The following is a 14,224-nucleotide window of genomic DNA, read 5'->3' as shown; positions in this document are numbered from 1 at the left end:
TTACGGTCATCATGACCTTAAAATGGCAGTACATCTCTGCAACAATACCTTCCCCTTCCATTTCTTTATAGCAAAATCTTGTTGATGGCAGAATAAGCAAAGGCAGGCTCAGAGAGGAGTCCTTCCAATTACTTAATATTAAAATTCATCAAATGACATGTTAGAAATAACATTCACACTAAACAGATATGCTACACTCGTATCTATTGATGGGTTTGAATGCAACAGATCTTAACCAATCTAGGTGATTCAATGTGATTTTGTGTATAAGTTATTAACTAGTCCAATTAATTTGACTTATGCCAGACTCATACTAGGAAAATTTGTGAATAAACGAGTAACACTACCACTCATTTACTAAACCACCAATTTGGTATTAGTTAAAAGATGAAGTGAAGTCACACTCACCCAAACCCAAATCCAAAGATACTCATTCTTCTTTCAGTGAAGTTTTGCAGTCCACACATTAAATGCCCTCTAATTAACCACGAGCTCTCAAAACCTGAAAAATGTACAGGAGAATATAAACGCTTACAAATAAAAAAATAAAATATCATGGTTCCATGTCAACTTGGTAGATGCCATGTACAGAATAGGCATCTGATATCTTTTAGCTAAGTACGTACATATTAAGTCTAACTGAACTGTACATGACCTACTTAGACCTTAGCAGTGCCCCTTAATATACTCATGTCCATATGATGCTGTGAAATAACCATGTATGGGAAACATAACCCCATGAATAGTTGAATAAAATGTGGGCATTTTGGGTTTTGGGGTCACATTTTGCACCATGGGCTTACTTGACATGACTGGTACAAGTGATTTGTCGTACCCAAGGTTTAACTCGAAACAAATGTTCAAACTTGATCTTTCCTTGGAGAAATTTGTCTTAATTAAAAAAAATAAGATGATTAAATAAATCACAAAATCAGGAGAACAGAAAAGCAGAGCAATTTTCAATCCTATATCCTCCATAATGGGCGCAACTTAAGTGGCATGACAGGACTGCAATCAATTCCTGTAGTTGTTCCGCACCTTGGAAAGGAGTTGCGGCATGGAAATGCCCCCAGCCAGTTGAACGCAGTTTAGGTTTCTTAAAAATACAGAAAACCCTGCTCAATTATCCTTACAAGTCAAAACAATAATAGAACCAAGCAGAGGCAAATATCATATGATATCAAAGAATAATAATAAGGAGAAAACACGGTACTGGGTATGAACATGATATCAGTTTATCTTGACAATGATTATCTTTAATTCCCCCTAGAAAATGTTCTAGAAGGGGCAGGAGAAACTCAATCGGGCAACCAGATTAGCAGCCAACCTGATCTCCTATTTCCATAACAAGACCTTGTCCCTAAACTATAGGGATCTTTTGTATTTTTATAATTATGACAAGGTATTAGCAAATAAAATTATGAGTACAAAAACAAAGAGTTTCTTACCTTTATATCTGACCAAGGAAACATTTAGGAGAATTGTTTGCCTTCATCCTTCCCATATATACGCTGTAGTTCACGAGTAGCAGCTAGGAATGATTCTGAAGAAGAGGAAAAGAATCGCATGAGGACAAATGTATTGCATATCACAATTAAGGAAAATTTCTAGAAAGTGAAAAGTGGGGCTGTACCAAACCATATTGAACAACCATTGCCAAGTAAGCAAAATAACAAAAATTACAAAATTACCTTTCCATAGACGGAAAGCTTTCTGGTTAATGGATGACCCGGTAATTGTCTGAATAACTTCAAACAACAAATCTTGAGGTGTGTTCCTCAGTTCTTGAACTATTCCATAAATGGTCTTTCCATTCTCAAAGTATATGTGATTGTTTGGGTGTTTTGTTTTACAACAGGCATGGCGTTCAAACTCATATGCATTAATTGCCTAAAATACCAATTGAAAAGTAGTGATCAGAATAAAGGAATGAATACAAAATGAGAAATTTAATATCCAACTGACCTTAGAAAAGTTACACAAGTGACATCCACAAAGATAACCAGAACCTTTTATGATGCCACGAAGCTCCTTCTATCATGGATGGAGAAACCATGAGTCATCAAAGCATAAGCTCGTCTGAAAAATGAATGCATATAAATTAAAGTTTACCTCACGTGACCATGCAATGTACTTCACAGGCACACCATCCAGCATACCAGTTGAAAGCAAGCTTCTAACATTTGAAGGGAAATTGTTTGAATGAACCTTTTTAGATGCTTTTTGATCCTCCTTAGAAACGGTTTCACTCATGGAGGAAGTTATCTTAGTGGCACTTACAATGGCATTCACATTTGATTCAACAAAACATTTTTCACTTAGTGCTTCTGGTCTTTGAGTTGAAGATTGATCCATTAACAAGTCATAACTGCATATAAGCCTTCCTGAAGAATTTATATCATCATCATCTTGTCCCCCAAAAGAAATGATATTACTGTTTCCCTTACCAAAAGAGTGACCTATTGACAAAGCACTGTTTTCAACTTTGTCGAAAGTGTGGCCCATTGGTTTGGCATTGTCTTCTAGCTTGTTGTATAAGCTACCCAGGGACATAGAATTACTGTCACCTTTCCTATAGGTTTGACCCATGGATGGGAAAAGGTTGTCAGCCTTGCTGAGAGGCTCACAAATTGAGTCCTTGAAGGAATTGCCCATTGGTATATTATTGTCATCTTGCCTATTGAACGTCTCACCCATTGTTGAGATATTGCCATCACCCTTGCTGAAAGATTGACTCATTGATATGGCATTATTACTCCCCTTATGAACGTGACCCATTGATAAGGTGCTATCATCCCCTTTGACATATGATTGGCCCATTGATATAAAATTGTCATCTACTCTATTATAGGCATCGGCAATGGATATAATATTTGCATTGTCTCTATTAAATGAAAGGCCCATTGATATGGAATTGTCATCTGTCTTGCCATAAGCATGAGGTGTTGACACAGTACCATTATCGCCATTATAGGCAAGTCCCATTGATACTGACATGAAATTCTCACAGTCCTTCACCTGGCTGACTTTAACTTTTCTAATTCCACCATAACTAAGACCTGATCTAGGATCCTCAAATGTATGACACATGGACAAACCAAATGGAGAATCACTTCCAAATGAATCCTCAATGGCTTTTCTCCCCACATGATCATTGTCTGTGCCAACTGATGGAATATTGCCATCATCAAAATTGCTGGCCCTAGCAGTTTCAGGGTCAAATAAACGTTCAGTTACTTGGCCAATGGTAGAGTTTAAACCAGAAGTATTTCCCCATGGAGAAATAGAAACATTTGAATTTAGAAATCCAGAGAATGAAGTGTGGCTTGGAACTTCCACAGCTTGTTTCTTGTTTGGAAATAGCTCAGTCTCATTTCCATCCATAAACCACTGATGAGAACGCTTCGGCTCAATTCTGGAGGAGTTATCATAGGCCATGTCACCATCATTTAAGCACCCAGTGCCCTTTGCCATCCAAAAGCCTGTGTTCTGGAAAGACTATAGCAAGTCATAAATTAAATGACCACAATTAATTATCTATGACAGGATGTATTGAGCTTCAAATCTTGAGGCCTTTGTAAGTGCTGAACAAGTACAAAAAAGCATGAAGATTATGAGTGCAACTTCTTCTTCACACAGTCATGCAGCTAATTTAATCTAACGTCTAGAGATTTAGAGATGAATCTTATCGAAATAGTATACATTATTACCTTCAGGCTAGAATTTTGGAAAATTCAGGTTTTAAATGTCACCCTTGCATCCCCTTCTAGTTCAGAATTGCCACAATGAATTATCATTTTTATTCTATACAGAAGAAACACTGACTCATTTGTATCAGTAATATTAAAATTTTTGGTTAGTATTAGATGTGTTAACTGACTGTGATGCATTGTCAGCAAGAAGTCACACTTAAAAATAAAATCTTTTCAGCTCTCAAAAGGCAAAAGATTGAGCTTGAAAACTGGAAACAATTAGTTCTTAGTGAATCTTCACTGTCCAACATTTCTTTGATTTGTTGAACAGCAAGGATCAGCATATCATATATAATAGCCTCTAAAGATTCCAGCCCAAAACTATAAGGCTAAAATATTAGACAAAGTCCAGTCTTAACTGAATGCATATGATTTTTTAGATTAGAAAATATATCGAGCAAAACTATGAAAAACAAATATGTTAACTTAAACTTAGTATCAGTAGAATGCATGTGATTTCTTGAATTGGAAAACATAAAATGCAAAAATGTGAAGAAAGCAACTTCAAGAAAAAAAAAATACTAATTCACTCTCCCCCCCCCCCCCCCCCCCCCCCTTCTGTCAAGTGCCTCGGCTTTTAATCTAATTTGGTTTTAGTTTCACTCTGTAAGCGCATTAGCTTAAAAGTCATATTATACGACAAAGACAATATCTTGAAACAAAGTCAATTAAAGAAAGAGATGCGTAAAACCAGTGATTTCAAGTTTGGTAAACAACTGAAAAACTTTTTTTTCTCACAAACATAATCGCAGGAAAAAATCCCCATGCATATGAATTTAAGTAAACAGGCAGAACAATGTTAAAACCTAAAAACTCCACAATAGAAATCAAAACGTACCATGTGTTTTTTCTCCTTTGCTACCTTTTCGATCCAAGTAAATCAAGTAATCTCGCAGTTCTAACCAGTTGATTTTTGGAAATGACAAAGGCACGTTGAGAAACGAATCCTACACACGTAAAAGCTAAGCTCGCTTAGAAAGTGTCAGGATTAAGCGTAATCTTCCTATGCAGAAAACCAGAAAAGAAACAAAAAAAAAAAAAGGTCATATATAACATATTTATATATCAAATACGAAACTGCGAAACCGTTCCGCCATTCTTTTCTCAATATCTTAAACTTCGAACATTTAAAATAAGATGATTGCGTATAACACATGCTACACTTCAACGTTCAGGACTTCACAAACAATGACAGATCAAAAAGAATCCACTGGTTGAAGCAAGGATCCTGCAAGCTCAAGTTTCAACTCACTAATTAATCTAAACGGACTTTTTCTGAATAATGGAACAAATACAATAGATAAACTCTTGTAAACCCTAAAAGTAACAAGAAATGAGATCGATACATGGAAAAAACATCGATGGATACCTAAACTAGACTTCAATAGTGGCGCGATCTCCAGTCAATCAGAAACTTTCCGGCGAAAATACATCGGCGACTGTACGGAAACGGCGAGATCTAAGAAGATGGAGAGTGAGGTCCCATCTGGACAGTACGACTTTCATAAGCGAGGAGGGATCTAAGGTGGTGCCTTGCACGATCGCAAGTGGTGGATTCTGATCCCAGCCGTACACGTAGACGTGGGCAGCTCGATCTGTACCGTCGGTTTGTTGGAAATCGCTAGACCGTGTACAAGTTCGTGATGAGAACAACCCTCTATAAATGGGCTTCGAGGCATATTTATAAATACATATAATATCAGATAGTATTATTACGAGTATATTAATTTATTTTTAATACGTATAAATATTTTATTATTTTATTTTAATATGTGCAAATATGAATATATAATAATTATGTTGTGAAGTGTTTGAAATGGACTCTTCAATAGACTCAAAAGTTACGAACGGTCCAATAATTGGGCCTCCCCTCTGGGCTCAAACTGGGCCTGCATCTATAGCTATCTATATCATTAGTGAAAATGTTTTCTGAACTTCACACACAGAAATTTCATCTTCTATTGTGACATATTTTCAGTAAAAAAAAAAATTAACAAAAAAATATTTTGGGTTATAAATTATCCTTACATGACACCCAGGACACAAATTTAAATTTGATTCTTGCTTATTCCTTCTCTAGTTTAATAATAATTATGTAATGACATCAAAAGTCATCTTTCAAGAGAGGTCTTGAAGAACCCACCCTCTCCTTAATTATTATATCATTCAAAAGACGACGGCGCATGAGTCCTAAATTAAAAAAAAAGAAAAAGAAAATGAACTAATATATTTATCCGAAGTAGGTAACATTAAACTAAAAAAAATTCTATTTGCAACCACATATTTTACTCTCGGCAACTCACTTTTAATATTTCTAAAATATTCTCAGATGAAAACTCATATTTGTCTTCATTTAAATCGTTGACGATCAACCACCCACCATTACTCCTCAAGCGCATGCATCCACTTTCTCAAATAATAACAATTATAGTAAATCAATATAAAATAGTAAAAAATTATTAATATTTTTAAAAGTTAAAATAATTTCTTAATATTATCAAATAACATGCATTTATATAATATATATTTAAAAATAACACAATTTATAACATTATAAACATCGATCACTAGTTAAATCACATAATTTATATATATTACAAATAAATTAAATCACATAATTTACATAGATGAGTGATGAATTAAAAAAATAAAATTAATTAAAAAATAAAAAATATTCTTCTTTGAAGCCCCGAACCCCGGGGTTCCGGGCCTGGGAAATACCTCGAAACTTGAGATTCGGGCGATTGAGGATTTCCCAAACTCTGAAATTCGGGGCATCTCCCAACCTCCGAATCCCAAAATTCGAGAGATTTAAAGAATTCCGAATCTATAAATTCAGAGAAAATCAATTCTCCCGAACCTTGAGGTTCAGGAGGTATATATATTTTATATATTATAATATATAGTTATAATTATATATATAGTTATATTACATAAACTATTATAATTATAACTATTATAAAATATAAAATATGTATAAATGTATTATATATATTTTATATTATGTATATCTATATTAATACATATTATGTATTATGTATTATATATTTTTTATATTTTAATACATACATATTATGTATTATATATATTTTATATTTTATAATAGTTATAGTTATAATATGTATTATACATATTTTATATTTTATAATAGTTATAGTTATAATAGTTTATGTAATATAATTATATATATAATTATAACTATACATATAATATGTATGTATATATAAAATAATTTTTTTGTTTTTTCATAAAATATAGTTATAATATATATAATTTTAATTTTTGATATTAATAACTCAATCTGATCCGAATTTCACTATGCAAATTAGGTAAGTTAGGGAAACTTTTACCCTGAAGGGCGAGATTCTAAGAACTCCATACCCCCGATTCTCGTTGTTCGGGAGCTTAGGGGTTCCTGAACCACTGGGTTCGAGGAACCCCTCACCCCCCGAACAACGAGGTTCGGGGGGTGAGGGGTTTCTCAAACTCTACGGTTCGGGAACCCTTAATTGGAGGGCATTTTTTGCGATTTCAAGGAACTCTAGGGTGGGCGAGGCAAGCGAAGTTGGCGACGACGAGAGATCGATGATCGTCTGTGAGAGTGGTCTGAAGAAGAATAATAATAGGATTTGATGTGCGAAGAAGGAGAATAGGAAAAAGACCAAGGTTTGATGCGAAGAAGAACAATTTGGATGCGTGTGAGGTATATTTTTTGAGAGATGGTTATTTATTGGATATATTTGATATATAAATGATTAAACAAAGTAATAAATGTGACTGTCAATATTAAAATTTAATATTTTACCTATAATAGTTGTGAAAAGTAAAAGTTATGATTAGAAATAGAATTTTCGGTAAACAAAAGTATCTACGTATAGTCTTGTGATTTGTGATCAAAATTGATGACAGGGAAGTTCCAAAATTGACCTCCACAGGCTGCAGTACTACCAAACTATAAGTAGAAGACCCCATTTCTCCCTAAACTCCTATCCCTCTCTCTCACCAAGCCTTTTGTGTTACACTTGGTTTGTACTGTACTTCTGCCAGATCCCTATCTACACACTTAAAAAAAAATAAAGAGAGAACACGAAAATCATTCTCCTGCAAAAAGCTCCAAATCAGAGACTCAAAAAGGCCGTCACGGTTCAAAGCATGAACAACGCCTGGAATCAGCGGCCACCACCCCAACAACATCATGATCATTCATCACCATCTACCCAGACCCTGATCAAACCACGTGTCGTCCACCAGGCGTGCAGGCAGCACGCACGCCACCACCCGCGTGTCGTTTTATTATCTTATCTCGACGCCCGGGTTGGTTGGTCCCGATCAATAATTAACATTCTCCCTCGATTCAACCATTAGGTGTCGTCTTGCACAGCTGGCAGTCTCCCATTGGCGAGTCACTCTCGGGCTGTGACTGAAAACCTGGGTGGGTTCTGAATGCAGCTCTGTGCCCTGCTGAGGAGCATCAGCTCTTCAGCTCGAACTTTGACACCACATGCCGCCACCGGCGGTGGCGCCGGCATTCTCGTGGGTTTGGTGGGTGTAACGAGTTGGACGGAGAAGAAGGAATAAACTGGTCTATGATCGGAGAACTTGGACTCTCCCCTCACATAGAGCATTTGCTTCAGCCCTTCACCTTTCCACAGAATTCTGTCACACCTGCCAAGTAAGGAATACGGATTAATTAGCATATCCCTGGGCTTATGATTAATCTTGTTTCCAAACAAGTTATTATTAGATTAACCTAATGATGAGACAAGTTATTGCATTTAATCTGGGGTTTCTAACTCCACTTGTGTGATGCTTTTATCGATGTAAACAATGCTTAGTGTTGAGGTTTTATTAATGGGGAAACTTTCTGAAAGGTCAACAAAATACTGCCTAGTTCGCCCATGTATGTGATGCTGGAATATATTCAGTCTTTGGATTTTACCACCGGCTTAAATGGTCTGTTCTAGCTCTAAGGTTTCCGCGTATTAATTGTTCTTTTGACCGATGAATAAAACCGATTAGTGCTCCCATAATCCAAGCGGCCAGCCACAAGTCAAACCATTTGGAGAAATCCCCGTTAGCTATTGTTTTAAGGGATTGATTGATTTGATTCAAAACAACCAAAATCAAAATATATTTAACTGGGGATCAGCCTACATGCGATCTGTAAACCGGTTGGATGGATGGAAGTGGAACAAAAGGAAACAAAGAGTTGAGGAAAATCCTTAAGTAGGACACAACACATGAGACCTCTCAAACTCGATGCAGATTCACCACTTTGCAAGCTTTTTGATATCAACAGACAGTTAAAAGAAAAGTTGGAAAATTACCAAGCTGGGATTCTTCGCTTCTCTTTCGACGTGGAGGTTTGGACAACATAATTGTCAGAATTGGCAAGGTATTTGTATGTTGGAGCAAAATATATCCGCCCTTCTTCCCATCCCTTAAATACGCGGCCAGCTCTTTGCTCTATCCTCAACTGCAAAAATCAAAACGATGATCAAAATCAAGAAAAGGTGTTCTTTCTCTTGAAGTATAACTTGATCAGAATGTTATGAGTCTCACCTGGTCTTTCTCCAGGAGTGCTCGCCAATCATTCTTCTTTAACAGTTCATGAGTGTCACCCGAACCAGAAGCGAGTCGGTAATTTAGATCCCCAAGCCAAATAACATTACTGATGAGAAAAAGACGACAATAAGAACCAGTTAGAACGAACAACGAAAGCTAATATAGCCAGAACTTGCAATTGAATCCTGAACATAGATCAAAAGCTCACTCATGATCCAAGATGCTTTCAGGGGGAACTCGCTGCCCCGGTACTCTACACGAACAAGAAAACCTCGTCTTCCTCAAGATCTCCATAACATCTGAGTTTCTTCGAACCTCATCGCCCTCTTTCTCTCCAGAGGTCAAGTGGGTGCAAACAAAGCAAAATGTTTTCTGGTGCAATGTCATGCTGATCGATACCGACCCCTAGAAGCACACAACAAACACTTCATTAGTACTACAAACTTATTAGACAATCACCCAAACAGCTAGACATTTCCATCTAGTGATCGAATCTAAATTTTAAAGGGCTGAATCCAGTGAATCTGGTCCTCATTGGATCTATACCTTATTTCCAAGGTATCCCATGATGCCTCTTCCTACACATGAGACCTTCAAACTGTTAATGTGCCGATAAAGATCAGATCGAACCCATACGCATAGGAAGATGCCAACCATCTGCTTGCTGGCGGCCAAACAGTACTGGTGCCGCCGGGAACTCGTATTCGTTCGAGGAGGGCTCGGCAATCCTTCTTGGATCGAATCCAAGGATGAATTTAAGCTCAGAAACCTGTGAAAATCTTCATCTTTGAGTTCATCTTCCAGTGAGAGCAAGTCGGAGAAGCTCGGCCTCGGTTTCAGGCTTGGTGGATGGTCTTGCGGCTCATTCTGAGGTGGTGACAGGCTCAGCTCAGCGTCGATGGCACTGCCGTAATATTTCGACAATTCAGGGTCATTTCTGTTGCAGTTCAAACTCTGGCGAATAAGAGAGAGCCACTTGGCAGCTGGACCACTGTCCTCGGCCCCCAGTACGTTTCCTGCGTTTAGGGGTACGATTTCCTGGAGCCTGATTCAGGTTACGGGGTTGAAACCAGTTAGATCAAATTGACAAAATTACCCATCATCTGACTCAAATTTACAAATTTTATAACAAGACCACCACTTAGATACAAGTTTAAGAATGAATCCCACAATTTTGAACTCCCAACGTGAAGGTTTTCATACCCAAGCTGAGATCTGCTGTCTCATTCTTCAATCCCCTTGGCTGTCCTCCAATCAAATTAAATTATCTCACCAAATTAATATATTAATAATGTCAAAAAACTCAACGTTTTCTTTTAAAATTCATTCTCAGAAAAAAAAAACTCTATCTCTTCTAAATAAACAGATGGATTTTTCCCAAATAAAATACTTCCCGACAAAATATTCTGTGTGAAAGAGATGAATTTTTTCTTATTAATTACAGAATAAATTTAAAAAAAAAAACATTGAATTTTCTGATACTATTAACACACATTACTGTATATTAGTTTGATGAGGTGGCGGACAGCCAAGGGGACTGGAAAAGAGACAGCAGATCTCGGCTCTTCGTACCCAATTGTAGCTTAACTATAGTGGACCCGTCTCACGGCATGCAAGCCTGTGAACATGACCGGGGCTAAGTGGGTCCCTGGGTCGTCATTGGGGAACATAGTTGGCTTGGGCTAACAACTGATGGTGGTGCGTGAGACAAGACTAATTTCTTTTGGCAGGGCTTTTTTTTTTATTTGTTAAAATATCAATAAGAAATGGTGTTTAATTCGTTGTTTCTGTTCTGAAAATTTTCAGAGACAAATTAAAGCTCACAAAAAGCTAGAAAAACAAAGGGAACAATCAATGAATTCATTGTTTTTGACTTAATAATATTATGTCTTATTTGATGCAATTACTAAGCAATATAACTTTGATGAGAAGGGGTTAGTAAATTACCCAATAACGTAGATGTCAGCAGGTGCAGGTTTACATAGCCAGTCTCTTAAATTCAAGCCTGCATGTGGCGATTTTCCTCCCACGTTCCATGTCCCCACGAACATCCTATACAATCAATTTCACGGCATCCAACCACCCATCAAACCAAACCCAAAATACAACTAACTTAACACACTAAATTCAACCAATATTATTGTAAGAATCATTCTGATGATCTGATTTAGAAATGATCGTGAATTGAATTAATTCGAGATTTATATTTATATTATAATTTAAGTACAAATCAATCGTGCAAATCATAAATTCAAATTAGTCCGGTCCGGTCAAGTCGAGTTATAAACTCGATTAGTCTAACCCAATATCAATTGAGTAATTTGGTTTTCTAAGTTTAACCAAACCCATACCCATAAAGGCGCTTATGTGATCCCCAATGCCACCATCAAACAAAAACAGCTAGCTGTGCTGTTAATCCTCGTTCTAGGCCAAGATCGGAGAAGATGGGTTCTTGCCTTACCTGAGGTTGAGGTCGTCGGAGACCGTCGGAGGGCCGGCGGCGTCGGATCTCGGCCGTTCAATACCACCGTTGGCTTGCATCAACCACCCTTCTGATCAGATCAAATCCAGACTATCCAGTTAGAGCGAGAGCTACAAGGCGAATGGCCAAAAGAGAACGCCGGAGAATTACCTGAAAGCTCCTCCGGCACGACGACGTACGAGTCCTTGTCGGAGCAACTCTTCCTTCTCTCACATCTCCCATCTACCAAAGCTGATAACAATAGCTTCCAACAGTCAGAAATCACCGAGCCGGAAACAAAAACTGATTCCAAATTCCAAATCCCAAATCCGGTTCAACCTCACCTCTTACTCCGTAGTCGGAGTTAAACTCATCTGCACCAGTCTTTATATTCAGCCATTTTCTCACCACCACCTTCGACCACGAAGACTGCAAGAAAATTTTCAATCAAACTCACTGTAAATCAACATATCAATATGACTATCATTGATTTCCATACCTTCGAATTTTTCACGCGCTCCATTCTCATTGCTCCAAATTTGTATCAAACCGCTTCAGGAAACTGGAACAGAATGAACCCGGTTCTGGTTAGATCACAGACTTGGATTCGTCGATTGTCCAGAGACTTTAAAATTGGTTTTGAACAACGAAGCCTGCGAGACAGGAACAAATAAAGTTTTCAATTTGGGAATATTGAAGCTTGAAAATTGAAACAGGTTCTGACTTGTTACCAATTTGAGCGTAAATTAGAGAAAACAGATTTAATGGAGACAACTTCTGCGAAGGGACCGTAGACGGAAAGGAAGAACGTGAAAAAGAAGATAAAAAAATGTAAATCTTATTGTATGAGTATAGAATTAAATAATATGTGTTCTATAAAATAGTTTACGCATAGAGGCCAGGATGTTCCTTTTCCTCGAAGAACATATCCTTAGGAAGCTTGGTTTGGGGGCTTTACAGAGTGGAGACGATGAACAGTAACGAAGAAGTGAACAGATTGACAACTTTTCTGGGATCTTTGAGAGTTGGATCAAATCAAATCGCCATTAATTAACCACAAGTGAAAAGTTACCTTTTCTGGGTTTATCTCAAACGAGAAATGTCAATAACCAATGAAATCTACAGACCAAAAAAAGTAACGAACAAATCAGAACCCAAAGTTCTGGGATTGAAAGCGAAACTCGGGGAGCAAGATCGCCAGATCTTGATGGGATTGAACGATCAAGGAATATGCAAAAAGGGGTTATTTTGGCGATTCAGTCAGCGGCATTGCTGAAACCGGAGATAATAATTGCGTTTCAGTTTCAAATTTTCCGGGAAAAAGTGGGAAAATCGATAGGAAAGACTTACAGGTATCCAGTTGATAGGGGACTGAGAGAAAGGGAAGCCCCAGCCTTTTGTTGGCCCCTTAGACGATCTTTTCTTTTCTTTTTCCTCGCTGGTTTCGGTTGGAGGAGAGAGAAAGGGCGAGATTCTACGGAGAGAGATTGAGGAATTTGACGGCGGGAATCGGACGGCGGTGAAGAGGAGGTATTGGGAGATCCTCGGAAATGCAAAAACGGGCGGTTGCTTCCCTATTTATAACGCTCCCGAATGCGTGCGCGTATATATATAGAGAGAGAGAGAGAGAGGGAGGGAGGCAGGAGGGTGTTCTGGTCATTCGAAGTCCATTTGGGGGTACTATTGTAATTTAGCGAAGCAAAGAGTACGGTCGAGGTGTAACTGATCCACTGTTTTTGTACTTCCTTGGCTCAAGGCCTTTGGCAGCACAGTAACTTCTCTCTTCTGGTTTTGGGATAAAGAAATTCTGGAAAATATGTTTTATGGATTACCTTCACAAATTATTTTTTCATATATTGACTCCAAAACATCGGATATTACGGTATAATAAAAATGTTTTTGATAATTAAAAATTATTTTTTTATTACAAAAATTGAGATGTCCCCAATACATAGAGAATTTTCGATCTCAAATTATCACACTATCTTTATAAATCATAATTCATCCTCTCAAGTAATTGGGTAAGATGAGGAATAACACTGGTCAAAACTTAGACTCTGAGTTCATTAATAGACAATTGATACACTATCCGTGTAGATTCAAACTCAAACTCACAATTTTGTAGTATTAGAGTTTCCAAACTTGTATAAAAAATCATTGCATTATCAGATGGGATTATTAAAAATTGTTATGATATAAAATTAATAATTGTCAAGATTAAAGGTATATCGAAATATTCACAAGCTTAAGTTTAATTAACCTTCAGGTTACACAAATCTAATATGATTAACAATTTTTTTGTTTCTAAATCTAAAAAACAAAGAGTTGCATGCATTACAACCTTTTACACTAATTAACACAAATGTAAGGGCAATACTATATATATATATATATATATTAAAAATATATTAAGTGTCCATCACTACTTTAAGAAAAGTTTAAAGTA

General features: G+C 37.0%; 2 protein-coding genes across 12 annotated transcripts in view; both read right to left on the bottom strand.

The window, feature by feature from the left end:
- LOC127788406 (uncharacterized) overlaps positions 1 to 5,319 on the bottom strand; it is a 47,288-nt gene extending 41,969 nt beyond the window's left edge. For 2 of the 9 annotated variants that reach the window (XM_052316621.1, XM_052316622.1), the window contains exons 1-6: positions 5,122 to 5,316; positions 4,591 to 4,699; positions 2,113 to 3,498; positions 1,966 to 2,034; positions 1,692 to 1,890; positions 1,449 to 1,543 (exon numbers count right to left, since the gene is read on the bottom strand). In XM_052316621.1, coding sequence (XP_052172581.1) covers positions 1,473 to 1,543; positions 1,692 to 1,890; positions 1,966 to 2,034; positions 2,113 to 3,498; positions 4,591 to 4,593 — 1,728 coding nt within the window. In that variant the 5' untranslated portion in view covers positions 4,594 to 4,699; positions 5,122 to 5,316 and the 3' untranslated portion in view covers positions 1,449 to 1,472. The other 7 variants (XM_052316624.1, XM_052316628.1, XM_052316620.1 and 4 more) reach the window with 7 other exon arrangements.
- Positions 5,320 to 7,574: 2,255 nt separating this feature from the next.
- Positions 7,575 to 13,338, bottom strand: LOC127788407 (type I inositol polyphosphate 5-phosphatase 8). Of its 3 annotated transcripts, none has more exons than XM_052316629.1 (11): positions 13,129 to 13,338; positions 12,278 to 12,431; positions 12,123 to 12,207; positions 11,950 to 12,030; positions 11,779 to 11,869; positions 11,265 to 11,369; positions 9,864 to 10,362; positions 9,526 to 9,722; positions 9,315 to 9,423; positions 9,080 to 9,228; positions 7,575 to 8,417 (listed from the first exon to the last, which is right to left on the bottom strand). In XM_052316629.1, exons 2-11 carry the CDS (start codon positions 12,305 to 12,307, stop codon positions 8,156 to 8,158), a joined length of 1,608 nt encoding a protein of 535 aa, XP_052172589.1. In that variant the 5' UTR covers positions 12,308 to 12,431; positions 13,129 to 13,338; the 3' UTR covers positions 7,575 to 8,155. The 3 variants fall into 3 exon arrangements, with proteins under 3 accessions (XP_052172589.1, XP_052172590.1, XP_052172591.1); XM_052316630.1 differs by having other exon boundaries at positions 12,278 to 12,340; XM_052316631.1 differs by lacking the exons at positions 11,950 to 12,030; positions 12,123 to 12,207; positions 12,278 to 12,431; positions 13,129 to 13,338 and having other exon boundaries at positions 11,669 to 11,809.
- Between the last annotated feature and the right edge of the window lie 886 nt (positions 13,339 to 14,224).

The sequence above is a fragment of the Diospyros lotus genome, chromosome 13 (genome assembly GCF_014633365.1).
Source record: "Diospyros lotus cultivar Yz01 chromosome 13, ASM1463336v1, whole genome shotgun sequence".
Taxonomy (NCBI): Eukaryota; Viridiplantae; Streptophyta; class Magnoliopsida; order Ericales; family Ebenaceae; genus Diospyros; species Diospyros lotus.
This window is presented reverse-complemented; position numbering and strand designations above follow the sequence as displayed.

Bases quoted from the DNA above. Each gene is read 5' to 3' on its own strand.
- LOC127788407 (XM_052316629.1), bottom strand. From the start codon at position 12,307: ATGAGAATGGAGCGCGTGAAAAATTCGAAG. The intron at 12,208-12,277 runs GTATGGAAATCA...ATTTTCTTGCAG, and splicing joins AGCGCGTGAAAAATTCGAAG to TCTTCGTGGTCGAAGGTGGT. The intron at 9,424-9,525 runs GTGAGCTTTTGA...TTTTCTCATCAG, and splicing joins GAAAGCATCTTGGATCATGA to TAATGTTATTTGGCTTGGGG.